At 34.4% G+C, this 15,450-nt stretch overlaps 2 protein-coding genes, 1 long non-coding RNA gene and 1 pseudogene across 3 annotated transcripts; 3 read left to right on the top strand and 1 right to left on the bottom strand.

The window, feature by feature from the left end:
* The first annotated feature begins 1,829 nt into the window (after positions 1-1,829).
* On the top strand, positions 1,830-4,937 carry LOC140971176 (probable E3 ubiquitin-protein ligase LOG2). Its single transcript, XM_073433296.1, has 3 exons — positions 1,830-2,523; positions 3,600-4,086; positions 4,506-4,937. Exons 1-3 carry the CDS (start codon positions 2,054-2,056, stop codon positions 4,620-4,622), a joined length of 1,074 nt encoding a protein of 357 aa, XP_073289397.1. The 5' UTR covers positions 1,830-2,053; the 3' UTR covers positions 4,623-4,937.
* Positions 4,938-5,089: 152 nt separating this feature from the next.
* Positions 5,090-10,655, top strand: LOC140971178 (G-type lectin S-receptor-like serine/threonine-protein kinase At4g27290; annotated as a pseudogene).
* On the bottom strand, positions 7,187-9,694 carry LOC140971179 (uncharacterized). Its single transcript, XR_012174257.1, has 3 exons — positions 9,569-9,694; positions 8,995-9,238; positions 7,187-7,324 (listed from the first exon to the last, which is right to left on the bottom strand). It is a non-coding gene; the product is annotated as an uncharacterized lncRNA (long non-coding RNA).
* Positions 10,656-12,564: 1,909 nt separating the features above from the next.
* LOC140971177 (fasciclin-like arabinogalactan protein 11) lies at positions 12,565-13,772 on the top strand. Its single transcript, XM_073433297.1, has one exon. The coding sequence runs from the start codon at positions 12,881-12,883 to the stop codon at positions 13,610-13,612; it is 732 nt and encodes a 243-aa protein (XP_073289398.1). The 5' UTR covers positions 12,565-12,880; the 3' UTR covers positions 13,613-13,772.
* The last annotated feature ends 1,678 nt before the right edge of the window (positions 13,773-15,450 follow it).

Raw genomic sequence — 15,450 nt, 5'->3', positions numbered from 1 at the left:
CTTTGTACTAAACTTATAGAGCCTTATGCAGTCTAACGAAATCAAAGTATTTTGGCCCCGGTTTATTCATTATGATTAATTTCAAGGAAAAACGAGCTAAAGAACAATTTATAAACATATTCAAGATAATTATAAATTAATAATATAATAATGGAAATTGGAATTTATAAATGGTTATTGATGATGCTCGGATAGATTAGGTGAGCTTGGGTGGACAATCTACGAGCACAGATGTGTGTTTTTCCTGTGAAGATTTTGACTTGATGGAATGAGTCTAGATGGTTTGTCCGGACGAGAGGACCATGTTCGGACTAGAGGACCATGTTCGGACTAGAGTACTCTGGTCTGGCTAGAGTTTATAAAGTGAAAATTATCTTCAATGATATGAGTCTTTTGGATATAGTCCAAAAAAAATTATAAAGCCCAATTAACAATAACATACGGTTGTGAAAAACTTGATCTATGCTAGTTCCATTGCACAAAAAAAAAATTTGCTATTATTTTTAAAGTATTTGTTTTCCTTGCTAGTTTGTAATTACTTAGTTGAATATAGGTATTTTGAAATTACTTATTTTAATTAAACCAATTTTTATACAAATAACAATTATATTAAAAATATTTGTCATTTTTGGGTAATTATAATTATTTTGTGGTGATTCTTAATTAGTTATAAAACAATGGCAAGGCATAACCTATATATATAAAAATATAGTTTTTTTCCAAAATTAGTAATTTCTCATCAAAAATAATATGAGTGGGTCTCATGTGAGATCCGTCTCTGTGAGACGAGTCAACCCTACCCATATTTACAATAAAAAATAATACTCTTAGCATAAAAAGTAATAATTTTTTATGGATGACCCAAATAAGATATCCGTCTCACAAATACGACTTGTGAAACCGTCTCACACAAGTTTTTGCCAAATAATATATTATAAAAGTAAATAGTTATCAATATTAATATATTCATCAACCTAATAAAAAATTAATTTCAAGATTATTCATATTCTAATTAAAATTTTAATTTTAATTTAAGGAACCTGTAAAAATATAAAATACATTTACATTTTGCATAGATTATGACATTTCATTAAATTTCTAATTTGAATTTCGGTTTTTCTAGAATTTGTAAATTTTTAAATTGTATGATTTATAATCAATTTAGTTGATTTCTATTTTAAATAATTATTCCAATGTTCATAAATTATAACAACATAATACGCTCTATATAAATATAAAATTATACTTTTATCTTAAATCTATACTTCTATACTATATTATTAAGTTTGAAGCACTGAGAGTAACTAACTTTTGGTGTCATGATCTATTTTAATAATTTTACATATTAATAAAATGTTAAAATTTTAATGCAAGTTACGTGTAGTTCAGCGGATAGAGTCTTTGTTTCTTATGTATTAAGTTATAGGTTCAATTCTCAAAATTACCGGGTAATCTCTCACTATTTCTTATTATTATATTTTGATCCTCGTTTAAATATAAATCAAATGAATTATAAAAAAATATTATACAAATCCACTAGTTTATAAATATGCACTCGTCTCAAGTGCAAAAATCGCTAGTTACGTCTAAAATATTACTAGCAATTTCCTTAAAAAAAAAAAACTAGGAAATGATAAAATAGTTACATAATATTTATAATATTGATACTTCAATAATTAAAACTATTTCGAAGAAATAAAAGCTTATTTATGTTTTCTATTTCCAAATACAGTCAGACTTAAATAGTCAATTTTTGGTTATATTTGAGAAAAGAAAGCAGAACGTATTTTACCTATTTTAACGAGTCTACCGTACCATCAATCTTCTCCATTTCCAATATTTTATGATGATTTTCCCAATTCACAATCATCTGTCTGTCTTCTGCCGTCCCCACATCTAACAAAACCCATAAACTCAAACCTCCATTAATCCCCTCATTTCCATTACTTAATTGATTTTCGGGGATTTTTCTTCTTCTAAATTCTCATGCTGTAAACTGTATTTTTTGTTCAAGAAAGCATTTTTCTTATTGAATTCAAGAATTACATTCAACATGGGTAATATTGGGAGCAACGGAGTGCACGGGCGGAGGAGAAATCTGGGCCGGCGGAGTCCTCCGCCGCCGCCTACGCCGCAGGATCCGCAACCGGATATCACGGCCAACCGATATGTTTTTGCGGCAGCGACGCCGTACCCTCCACCGCAATACCCTAGCCCGAACGCCCCGCCTTATTACCAGTACCCGGGTTACTTCCCGCCGCCACCGCCTGCATCGATGCCGGTGCCTTTGCATGCTCCGTACGATCACCACCACGCGGCGGCGCACGTCAATTGGGTTCACGGGAGGTACCCATATGGACCCGTGATGCATCCTCCGGCACAACCGTACGTGGAACATCAGAAAGCGGTTACGATTCGTAATGATGTTAATCTGAAGAAGGAAACCTTAAGAATCGAGCCCGATGGGGAGAACCCAGGAAAGTATCTCGTTGCATTTACATTCGATGCCGAGGTTGCTGGAAGGTATAAATTTTCTTTATATACTCTTCTTAATCTTGTGGATTTTGTGACGATAAAATCCACTCTCAATATTTGCTCAATATCATTTTTATTTGAAAAAACCTTGAATTTGGATTTAAAGTTTGTTGCCATATCTTTGGCGGGGCTCGAGTTTGATAATTTCGAATATAGGCCAAATAAAATTTGAGCCAGTTTAAAAGCCTCGCAATTTTCCTCAATTCATTTGCTCTAGTTTAAAAGCCTCGCAATTTTCCTCAATTCATTTACTCTCCTAATATCACGTAAAAATGCTCCCTTGAATTTACTTGGTTGTTTTTGCTTGGGTTATTGTGAGGTTTTAGTCGCCTTTCAGAAAATATAACAAATAGAAGGGAGTGATTGTCCGCCTGCCCCCTGTGGCTCCGTCATTATTCCGTTATGTCAAAGTCCTTGACGAATATAGGGCCAGCGTTCAGATATTGCTCGATAAAATTATTGTCATTATATGGACTGTTATTTATGGCAACTTTATTAACTTCCTCTGAAATGATGAAAGGATCACTTCTTTCTTGACGATTTTCATTCTTAAATGAATGTTTTGAAGATCGGCTCAAGCCCCGGTTGTACTTCGATGAAGTTGTTTTTACAACATGCTTATATAGTCAGAGCTCAAATTTAAACATGGTGATATGTAGAAATTCCAATTCTCTTTGAGATCTTGATTTTTTTATCAGCTTCTACTTTATGCATAATGAGTGGTAGAGGTTATTTTATTAAGGTTTCTGTTGTTTTATTGGTTTCTAAGGGGATAAGAGATTTACTATTTTAGCCAATTATAGATTGGGAAATGTAAAACAGTTTTTTGGCGTCATCCCTGCACATGGGGTGCTTTGACATGTGTAACTTCAACTCTTATGCAAATGGTTACTGCCTCATGGCATGGCAAAAATTCCTTCTTGCAACTCTGCGAGCTTCATACTTCAAATAAAACTTGTTTCAGTTGTTTTCCCAGTGTTTTTACTCCTTTTAGTTATGTTGGATGCTTCTCTTTCCTAAGGAACAATGAGTTATTTCATCTTCCATTTTCTTGTATCTTTCAGAATTACCATAATTTTCTTTGCTAAGGAGGGTGAAGATTGCTGCTTGACTCCAATGAAAGAAACCTTGCACCCACCCGTCACCGTGCATTTTGAACAAGGTCTGGCCCAGAAGTTTAAACAACCATATGGAACTGGAATTGACCTTGGAATGTTTGAGGAGAGGGAATTCTCCAAAGATAGTGACTTGGACATTTACCCTCTGGCTATTAAGGCAGAGGCATCCCCCAATAACCACAGCGGAAATTCAGACAACGGATCAACAAATTCCCAGATAACTCAAGCCCTTTTTGCAAAGGATAAAGACAGATATCGAGTTAGGGTGGTGAAGCAACTATTGTGGGTGAATGGCATGAGGTACGAGTTACAGGAGATTTACGGGATTGGAAATTCGGTTGAGGATGAATTCGATGGAAATGATCCTGGAAAAGAATGTGTTATATGTCTTTCAGAACCTCGAGACACTACTGTCCTTCCTTGTAGACATATGGTACCATCCTATCTCATTTCTCTCTATCTCCCTCTCTCTGTACACACTTGTTCACACTCTCCGGATGCTATATGATGAGATGTTGATTTTTTCAAATGTTAAAAGAAATTTCATCCTGCCCTGTAGTTATTACCAAACTATCAATTTGAGTAATTATGGTCGAAATGTTCAAAATTCAGAAATTTTCATTGGAAAATTGAACATTTTGTGAGAAGGATCCAAACAGGGCTATTTTTTATAATCACGTAGATACATGACTGAATGTGTTACACCTTACAGTTTACCAGACTAAAAATGAAATTTTATCTGAGACTTTTTTTGTTTTGATTCAAGACTCGATTCTTTCATCATTTTATAAGCAAAGGCGCGTTTTGATGGAGTATGAATTACATGAAACTATTTCCGCCTTTTCGATGCAGTGTATGTGCAGCGAATGTGCAAAAGTTTTGAGGTTCCAAACGAACCGATGCCCAATTTGCAGACAGCCCGTCGAGCGACTCCTCGAGATCAAGGTAAGCAATGGGGCTGATGAATGAAAAGCATTTAGCTGCTGCTGCTGTAAAGTTCTCATTGTTTTTGCTTTCATGCGCTCCCTAGACTCGAATTATCCGACTAGAAGCCTCATTGGTTGGTTGATTCCTTTTAAGAATCATGTTAAGAATTACATCGTGACGTATCTTCCAACATCTTTCTGTCGAATGAATATATTATCGTTTGCTTTCTCCAGCGTTGTGTTGTCGAGTTCAATCAGGCTTTTGCATTATTATTACTTTGTTCCCAATAAGAGGCAAGTGCTTTCTTGTATTAACATGTAGCAAACATGTGATGTTAATCACTGCTATTTCATAGTCCGTGATCGGGTTTGTTACTCCATATATGGTTCACTTGTGGATAAACATATAATGAAAGAACTTGTAATCAGAAGAAAGACAGGAAAGCAAGAAACGAGGAGTCTTTCTGTTCAAAAACCCACAAATAAGCTAGTTTTTCCGGTTCAATTCGCTTCGACTTAGGAATAAGGACAGACAAGTGTGTGGTCGGTTAAAATTTTGTGATAAAGATTTGCCCTTCAATTAGTCTCAAAAGTTGCGCGAAATAGACAGCCAACAAAAAGGAGGAGAAGCAGCACACAAATGGATCTCAAAAGGGTTTGGGCATCTTCTACGTGATTTGGATTTTTCAAGTATCCGCTTAGCTTAACAATTCTTGAAGTTATATGATATGATTAGGGCCTCAAAACATGATTAATTACTGTTAATTTGATTGATATTCCCTTAGCTATATGAGACAGTACTTAACTTCTGAAGTTTGGTTAGGACTTTGCTTAGCCGTAATGGACTATGAGTTTCGGGTAAATTATATATCTAATCCCATAAATGATTTTTTAGTTAAGGGTGAGGTTTGTTGAGAATTTTTTTTTTCTACGAAAACTAATATTTTCGATTTGATTGACGATTTGGTTTTGGTTTAGCACTAGAAACTCAATACCCAAAAAAGGAGGGGCTAAACGTTGTACAAAAGCATCTCCATCAATGCCGGAGACTGGCTGCAGCCATCGTTTTGGAATATTTTTCTTGTATTGACCTTACTATGTTTTAGAAATATTTTTCAGCATAATACAGTTGACGAAAAAGATACACTAAGCATATTAATTTATAACATGCTCGACATCAAAAGATCCCAAACTTTGAGACGAGTTTTGGATTCAAAATTTAATTATAACAAACCCATCACACAAAAAAAAAAATTTTTTTAAAAATTAAGTCTCTAAAAGTTCTACCTACAGCACTTTCACGATTCATGATTGGAAGAAGCCAAATTAGCTCCCAAATAAACATTTGTTTTCAACGCTTCGTTTACGTAAACTAGCAGCAGCTGTAGCGATGAAAACTTTACAAAGGGGCCTATCTTTGGCACTTCTTTTCGTTATTCAGACAACTTTTGGTGCAACAGATATAGTAACTACTATTCAGATGATCAGAGATGGTGAGACCATGGTATCATCTGATGGAGAATTTGAACTGGGATTTTTCGGAACAGGAAAGTCAACGAATCGATACGTGGGCCTTTGGTACAGGAGCATCAAAGTTAGGAGAGTCGTTTGGGTTGCCAGCAGAGAAGCTCCATTAACAGGGCCAGGAGGTGTGCTAAAGGTTGTCGAGCCAGGATTCTTGGTGCTACTCAATGACACCAACGGAACAGCAGTTTGGTCTTCAAAAAAATCGAGGACCGTACAAAACCCGATTGCATAGTTGCTAGACTCAGGGAATTTAGTGGTAAGAGATGCGAATGATGACAGGCCAGAGAATTTCCTTTGGCAGAGTTTTGATCATCCCACTGATACGCGTTTACCTGGAATGAAGCTCGGAAGGAACTACGTAACAGGTATTGAAACTTACTTAACGTCCTGGAAGAGCGACGACGACCCTATTCCAGGCGATTTTGTTACTCAGTTGGATCCAACAGGTTACCACAAGTGCTATTAAAAAAAGGTACAAAAATACAATTTAGACTTGGTCCTTGGAATGGATTTGGCTTCAGTGGGGGACCAGAGGAAAGAAATGATGCAACAGACATGTTGCGTCTTGTAATGACTGAGAAGGAGGTATACCTTTTGGAAGAGAGTATCGGTACATCAGTCATTACGGTAGCTGTAGTCAATCAGAGTGGTTACGTACAACGTTGGACTTGGGTTAGTGCAACTCAAAGTTGGGTGATGTACGCCAACCTACCCGCAGATAGTTGTGACCAATACAAGTTATGTGGTCCATATGCTACATGTAATACCGCTTCTCCCTTCTGTAGATGCCTAGATAGATTTGTGCCCAAAGATCCAGAGGGTTGGACTAGATCAGATAGGTCGAATGGATGCATTCGACGGAGTAACTTGAGTTGTCAAGGAGATATATTCTTGAAATATTCTGGCATTCAATTGCCGGACTCAAGAAATTCACGTTACGTCGAGATTTCGACACTTGAAGATTGCAAAGCAGAATGCTTAAAGGACTGCTCTTGTATGGCATACGCACAGTTGGATCGAAGCAAAGGCACAGGATGTCTTTTTTGGTTTGAAGACTTGAGTGACATGAAAGATCGACCAAAACATGGAGATGATATTTACATCAGAATGTCATTCTCAGAGGAGGCAGGTAATACTTCAGGATGAACCGAGGTTCACTGCTCGCAACATATACTTCATCTTCTGCTTTTCACACAAAACGATCAAAGAAACTGATTTCTGAACATTATGCCATCCACAGTACAGGCAACTTGTCAGTTTTATACTGGGGTGAAATTGATCAAGAAATATCTCAGTGCTATCGTGGACCGATTACATTTGCTATTTAAGAATAGAAGTACCTTTAACGAAATTAATCTCATGAGAGAAAAAATGAGAATTCTTCTTTTTAATTCAAATGTAAGATTTGATACAGATATTTTTGAAAAAATGGAGTCCCAATATTTTTATAATGAAGTATGGCCTGCTTGATTGGACAGAAACTGTTGCTAATTCTAAAGGAAGGAAGACGGATATAACAGTTGCAGTGAGTTTGACATCAGTGGTGGTTATTATTCTTATTAGCCTTAGCATCTTTCTCTATATTCGGAAGCGGTTGAATTATCAAAACCTTAGAACAAAAGGTAAGAACAGACTTTATGCTCAAGAAACATAGCAGCGAAGAAAACAATCCATTTGGAGATTTGAAGTATTTACCTTCCAGTATAAATGGTATATTACGTTTTTCCTTTTGCAGGCCAACATTTTGGAAGTAGTGAGAAGAACTCAGAGCTACCATTATTTGGTCTATCAATTATTTTGCGAGCTGCTGATCACTTTTCGATTGACAACAAGCTTGGGGAGGGTGGCTTTGGTCCAGTTTATAAGGTATTATCTGTTCACCTCTAAGATCAAGATAACCTTTTTTTATTTTAATATCACTACTGCTTTAGTCATCACAAACGGAAAATGAGTAAATATTATTTGATCAAAGATGGCCAAGAGTTATCTAATATAAAAAACTAGGTTTACAAACGGCAAGAAACACTTGCAGCAGAGCTAAAGATAAAAACGTTCCCAAGTGTAATAAATAATGAACCTTTTGCAAACATGATCGAATTACTGTGTCCATAGAACACTCAGCTTCTTAACTTGTAAAAATCTACAGGAAACTTCATGATTGGGAAAGAACGGAAGTTGTTAAATGGAGTTTTGATTACAAGTTGTTAAATGAAGTTTCAATTATTACTTCAAATTTAGCAAGGTTATAAAAAACGTGAAGCGCACCGAAGCGCGGATGTCAAGCTCCAAGATTTTCAAGCTTAAGCGAAATTAGTACGGGCTTAAGCGTGAAAAAGTGTTTTATTTTTAGTGTAATTGTAATTTTCTCAACCCAATAAATATACAAAATAATACATAAATATGATAAATTTAAGTCTGATGCATTAATTCTCATATTTATAAAAGCATAAAAATCTCAAAATTACAATCTTTAATTGTTTTTGCAACTAGACCACATTAAAAAATATTAAATATTTGTCAAATCATTGTCACACACGCTTAATCATAATTAAAATTAAAAAATAAACATCTAAATTATAAACTTAATTTATTATTTTAAAATAAAAAGACATATCTTCAAAATTAAAAATAAATAAAAAAATAAACAGATGCGATTAATTACTTAAGCACGTTTAATTAAATGTCTTAATTACGTTTAATTAGTTTGACCGCTTTTTTCCGCTTTCTCCGAAGCGGGGCGTTTTTGTCGAGCTTCAAGCTTAAGCGGAGCTTTTTAGAACACTGAAATTTAATAAGGCTATGCATTTGGATCAATGAATTTGGAACTAAATATTTCACATTCATAATGGTAAATCCATCAATTCAAATACAATCTTAAAAATTACTACCTTACATTAAAAAGCTGGGACATTAGGGAATTCTGGAACATGGACAAGAAATTGCTGTGAAACGTTTATCCAAGGACTCCATGCAAGGACTAGACGAATTCAAGAATGAAATCATCTTTATTTCGAAGCTTCGACATCGAAATCTCGTCAGGCTTCTAGGAGGCTGCATCCAAGGAGATGAAAATATGTTGATCTATGAATATATGCCTAACAAAAGCCTAGACATGATTTTATTTGGAGAGTACTTGAACTTTGTACGCTAATATCTCGAATCAGATTGCATGAGAATTAAAGAAATGGTTGTAGCCTGAAGTAATGAACTTGGTTGCTTAAACATATCTTATTTAAACCATGTTTAGCCCCAGGTAATTATTTACAAGGACGAATCAAGTACTGCTAATGCTCGTCACCAGAAAAACAATATAACATATAAACTTGAGGAAAGATTCATGTAATGGCTACTAGGTAGTTCATCTTGTACCGCCAGTGGATGTTGGATCTTTGAAATCACTCATGATTTTCACGCATCAAACAGAAAATACTTACTTTGTAGAATAATTTGAACAGACCAAACAAAAAACATGTTACTTGATTGGCAAAAACGCTTCAATATTATCAATGGCATTGCTAGGGGACTGTTGTATCTTCATCAAGATTCCCAATTGCAAATCATACATCGCGACCTCAAAACTAGCAACATATTGCTAGATTCAGACATGAACCCAAAGATATCAGACTTTGGTATGGCTAGATGTTTTCAAGGTACCGAGACTGAAGCTAAGACACGGCGAGTTGTTGGAACATAGTAAGCATCTCAACAATTTCACATGTCACTTATAACCTTTCACTGTTTGTGAATTTATATTCCAGTTAATTCATTATTGTAGCGGCTATATGCCCCCAGAATATGCTATAGATGGCTTATTCTCCGCAAAATCAGATGTATTCAGCTTTGGAGTCATAGTGCTAGAAATAGTAAGTGGAATGAGAAACAGAGGATTTTCTCACAATGCTGACAATCTCAACCTTCTTGGACATGTAAGTGTAGTAGCTTAGAACTAAAAAGTGAATCTTGAAACGATTAACGCTTTATATATGAAACAAATATATATATTACTGTGATAAACTAAATTTACAGGCATGGACACTCTATAAAGAAGGGAGGTCGCTGGAACTAGTTGATCCTGGTTTAGCTGAACCATTTTACTTTTCTGAAATGCGAAGGACAATCCATGTTGCTCTGTTATGTGTACAAAAGAAACCAGAAGATAGGCCAAGTATGTCTACTGCAGTTTTATGTTGATCAACGAAGGGGTCCTTCCTGAAGCCAAACAGCCAGGTTTTTTCACGGAAAGAGAAGTTATTGTCACTCAGAGGCCATCAAGCACAAATGCAGAAAATGCAACAAACGAAATCACCATTACATTGCTAGACGGAAGATAAGACAAACTTGTATGTGATGCTAGAAAGGCAGGTAGAAAACTGAATCTTTTTACTAGTTGGCCCAGGGTATCAAGGGAAGCATCACATTAAACACGGAAAAGGATGTAACCAAAGGAAACCAGTTGTATGGTTGGCTATGCTAGCTTGTTAATGATTGATTGGTGAGATTAGTATATCTATATTTTAGCAAATATGTTGAACAGTATTAATTTAGTCAGGTGATTAGTATATCTATATTTTAGCAAATATGTTGAACTATATTTTAGCAAATATGTTGAACAGTATTAATTTAAACATAAAAACTGTAACATTTTAAATCATAATGCAAAAGAAAAAAGGAAAAAAAAAAAAGAGCAGAGTTCCAGTCTAACTCCTATTTCCACGGACAACTTCTCTCCTTCCCTATGCCACTCCGCCTAGTGTCCCTCTCAATCAATTTCCCTTCTCAACTATTCTTGGAGCAAACTCATTCAAAAAATTCTTTTCTAATCGACAAACAAATTCATTATGAAAGTAGATTGTAATCATCGTATCTGGAATTGGTCAAGTGGATTCATATCTTCATCCTTTTTTACATTCTTTCTCCCTTAGGTTCGCTTATTTCACTCGAGCAGGTGCATTAAGTTTATTGCCAGAGGACAGGCCTACATTTGGGAAGACCACCTAGATTACACCTTGCTGATTCGACCTAACCACGAGGTAGTTCATGTCTCATCAATGCCATGGGAAGACCCTAAGAAAACTGTTACGTTTATCATCGCTTTGATCACAGTGGAAACACCAACAGCAGCGCAGACGATAGACCACAATTTTCTTGCATTACTTCTGTACACAATCAATTTCACAAACACCAAGAAAGTATTGCTCGTTCTCTCAACAGATACAACCATTAATTACCCGAAAAAGTGATAACGATAGACCGTAAAGATGAAAGCCTGTTAGCAATCCCACGAATTATATGCATGCTTGATTATTCTACCTTCGTTTTGGCTTTGCTTCATATTTGCACTCGCATCTCTGTTCAATCTATCCCGAGTCATCACTATTGGTGTTACACTAGAAAACAGAAACAAAATACAATGAAAATTTATATATATATATATATATATATATATATATATTTACTCAATAATTGGTTTTCCTTTTCTTCATATAGATCATGCATGAAGGAAAATATGGCTCACAACGTCTAGTTTGGATGGTTCCTCAAACTTGTTCCAATTGAGTGCAATTATAGGATTTGACTTTTGAGCTATACAATGTCTTTTAACACTTTTAATATATAATGAGTAGTGTATTTAATATTTGCTCATACTGCTTCAATGAGTGAACTTTTGATGATCAGTCACGGATTCGATTCTTCTTATCAACACGCGAGTTTGTTTTACATGACTTACCCTATACGGCTTATTTAATTTACGTAGTTTACAAGTTATTACGTGTAACGAAAGTTTCGAATTTACCAAAATCATTTTTTAATCTAAGCCACCAAATCCTTATTAGACCATATCAATCTTGAATCAGAATTCCATTGATACAAATTGATAGTATTTGAGAGAATTTTCGTTCCAACTTGGCATGAGTTACGATCTTTGCAACACCACCAAACCTGCCACGTTGCGACTCCCATTGAATCGGAAAATGGGCTGTAGTGTAGTACTCAAATTTCAAATTTCAAATAATTTAAGTGACATGAGTTACGATCTTTGCAACTCCACCAAACCTGTAGAAGAAAACATGGTTCAAATTTCAAATAATTTAAGTGGAGAAATATACATTCTATCCTTATGGACAACCATCGATCAAACACCAGTTTAAAGTCTACGACCATTAAAAATTTCTTTAATCGTTACAAATTTTTATGCAGTCACATTTCATACATATGGACTAGAGTAATCTAATTATGCATTTGAATTGATGAATTTGATTTGAAAAAAAAATTTTGATTTGGAAAAATATTTGATATATGGTTTTCAAATTACATCCATCATGAGTGTATTTGAAATCCACCGTAATTTTTCTATTGAAATTGCATAATTTGTCTATCCAAACAATACAATGAATTTTAAAATTTATCATCTCAAATTCATCGATTCAAGTATAATCTAAAAATATTTACATGTACGACGATCAACTCGTTTCGGCATATCTATCCACAGGCATTAGTTGGTTGATTGTATTCATACTCTTCAAATCATCAGCGATTTGTTTGTCTTTAATTCCAAGCGATCGAGTGGTTGCATGTAGATTATCGAAGTAGTCATTCCACCTTATGAGTTCGATATCTTTTACCTAATTTAAAATAGAAACATGAACTCCTCCAACCCATTATAAAACCAAACCTCTTCGTTATTTGTTTTCTTGAAAACCCAATTCAAAATTAAATATTTCAAAAAATAAAATAACATAAAAATTATTCATATAGTTTATAATTAAAAAAAATATGAAGCATATTTTCTCCCTATTTTCTCTTCTTTTCATCTTCCTCCTCCAATCCACCCCCACTTCCGCCCAGTCTCCGGCAGTCGCCCCCGCATCACCAGGGCCAACCAACCTCACTGCGATCCTCGAGAAAGCCAGACAATTCACGACCTTCATTCGCCTTTTACAAACCACGAAAGTGGCTGATCAAATCGACACACAGCTCGACACCTCGAACCAAGGCCTTACCATCTTCGCCCCGACCGATAACGCCTTCTCCAATCTCAAACCAGGCACACTCAACTCCTTCACCGACGAGCAGAAAGTCGAGCTGATACAGTTCCACGTCGTACCTTCGTTCTTCTCGCCGTCGCAGTTCCAAACCGTGAGTAATCCTCTACGTACTCAGGCCGGCGGAAGCGAAGGAGCATTCCCCTTAAACGTGACTGCAAATGGAAGTCAAGTGAATATAACCACCGGAGTGACTAATGCAACGTTAGCCAATTCTGTGTATAGCGACAACCAGTTGGCTGTGTATCAGGTGGACCAAGTGTTGCTCCCACTCATCTTTTTCCAGTCGCCTCCGCCAGCTCCGGCACCGCTGAAGTCCAAGAAAGCTACCTCGTCACCGGATTCTTCATCAGGAACCGATGATGGCAGCCCGTCGGATTCTTCCGGGGAAAATTGTTTGTCCAAAAACCAGTTTTTTGCATTCATCTCCAGTATTGTACTGGTTTTGCTTGCACTTTCTTGAATGAGAATGAGTCGATATTTTTCTTTATATTTTATGATTGGGTATTGCTCAGTGCTATGTTATGATCTATTTTATTATTATTTTTCATATGTGTAATAAAATTAATAGCCTTTAATTGATAATATCAAGTACAATATTCATCAATTTTAAACTATGCATGTGCTAAAGCCAAGGAATACACACTTAGTAGCGTATGGTTTCAGAATATTTAAGTTGTTTATAATGGTAGAATTATTGTGTTAATTATTAATCTGAAAATTATAGTTGCAAGATATATATTTTAGGTTGTATTTGGATGGAAGGATTTGGTTTGAAGAAAATGATTTGATTTTGTAAATGATTTGAAGAATAAATTTCAGATGACACGCGTAACAAATCAATTACAATTATTACTATTACAAATAGTAAATTATATACAAAATAAATTTAAAATTCACTTAAATTTATTTTATCTAAATAAGTCAAAAATTTTGAAATTTATCAACTCAAATTCAATTATTTCAACATCTACAACGACGAGCCAAGGAAATTAGCCGGCCCAAAAAAGTGTGATGGGTGTGTAGAAAACGACAGCCCAACAATGTTGTATTTGGGCCCAAATACATTGATTTGTGCACCAAAGAATTGAACTATAAAATTATAGGGTGTTTTTCAAAAAAAAAAAAAAAGTATATCATCATTATGAGTATAATTTTCATGTGTTATGATTAATTATTATGATTATGCCTTTTCAAGTGAATAAATATATTTCCATCGAGAGGCGTCCTTCGAAAATGGTCGTTTTATCGACTACGACCTACGGCTCGATCGGATTCTAAACGCATATTCCTCCTGAAACTCAATGAAAAAAAATAAGAACTTAAAATTCAATCCACGTTCAATTTCAGAGGCTCTTGGATATTTTGTTTTATAAAACTCTAGATGATCGTATTCATATGTCTAAATTAATAGATTAAATATACAAAATTAGCTTATTATACCATTACATATAAAGTGAATTAAATTGCAATATTATTGCATTATTTATTCTTTTTTTTTAAAAAAAATTCCTTGTACAATTAAATCCATCTCTCTAATATATTTTTGTGGTCCGACTTGCCATGCACCATATATGTTATATATAACATGTCGTACAAGTGTATTTGTGAAGGACACTCGTGACCCATATCCTTGCTGTATGGGTCCCCGCCAAGTACCACACACATACACAAGGAATAATACTAGATCATGGCAAAAGCATTACGTGTACATTTAAATTTTATATTTTTATTTTAAAATATTAATAATTTAAAATTAAATTAAATCAATTCGTAAGAAATATATATATATATATATATTTATATAAATTCTGAAAGAAAAATTATTATTTTTAAGTAAATGTATAAATTCAAACATGATGTTTAATTTATTAATAATATTTTTTATTTTCATATATTACTTTACGAAAAAAGGCAAATTACATTTGATGACTAAGATAGTTACTTATGTCACTTATTCTTAAATCTCTTTAAATGATGCCTTTTTTTTCTAATCTGATTTTTTTAAGTGAAAGTGAATTTGGTAGCATCATGTACATTTTAAAAAATAAAAGAAAGTGATTATATAAAATTTTAATTAATAATATGAGAAAGAGGTAATTAAAACAGAGTTGGAAAGATACCGACAAAAACAGATGCAAGAATCTTTTCATCGGCCCGAGAATGAATTATTATTATTACATGAAATTTATATGAGACGTACTCATGGATCAATTTTGTTAGATGTATATTTTATTTATATCATGTATAAAAAATAATATTTTTATTATAAATAAAAAGAATAAAAATTAATGAGATCGT

Source organism: Primulina huaijiensis, chromosome 2 (assembly GCF_012295235.1).
Source record: "Primulina huaijiensis isolate GDHJ02 chromosome 2, ASM1229523v2, whole genome shotgun sequence".
Classification (NCBI taxonomy): domain Eukaryota; kingdom Viridiplantae; phylum Streptophyta; class Magnoliopsida; order Lamiales; family Gesneriaceae; genus Primulina; species Primulina huaijiensis.
The sequence above is the reverse complement of the archived record's forward strand: the minus strand, read 5'-3'. Positions and strand labels throughout refer to the sequence as shown.

What these genes read in the sequence shown, in the direction of transcription:
- LOC140971176 (XM_073433296.1), top strand. Translation starts at nt 2,054, where the DNA reads ATGGGTAATATTGGGAGCAACGGAGTGCACGGGCGGAGGAGAAATCTG. An exon ending in GATGCCGAGGTTGCTGGAAG is followed by an intron (nt 2,524 to 3,599) that starts GTATAAATTTTC and finishes TGTATCTTTCAG; the next exon opens with AATTACCATAATTTTCTTTG. An exon ending in TCCTTCCTTGTAGACATATG is followed by an intron (nt 4,087 to 4,505) that starts GTACCATCCTAT and finishes TTTTCGATGCAG; the next exon opens with TGTATGTGCAGCGAATGTGC.
- LOC140971177 (XM_073433297.1), top strand. Translation starts at nt 12,881, where the DNA reads ATGAAGCATATTTTCTCCCTATTTTCTCTTCTTTTCATCTTCCTCCTC.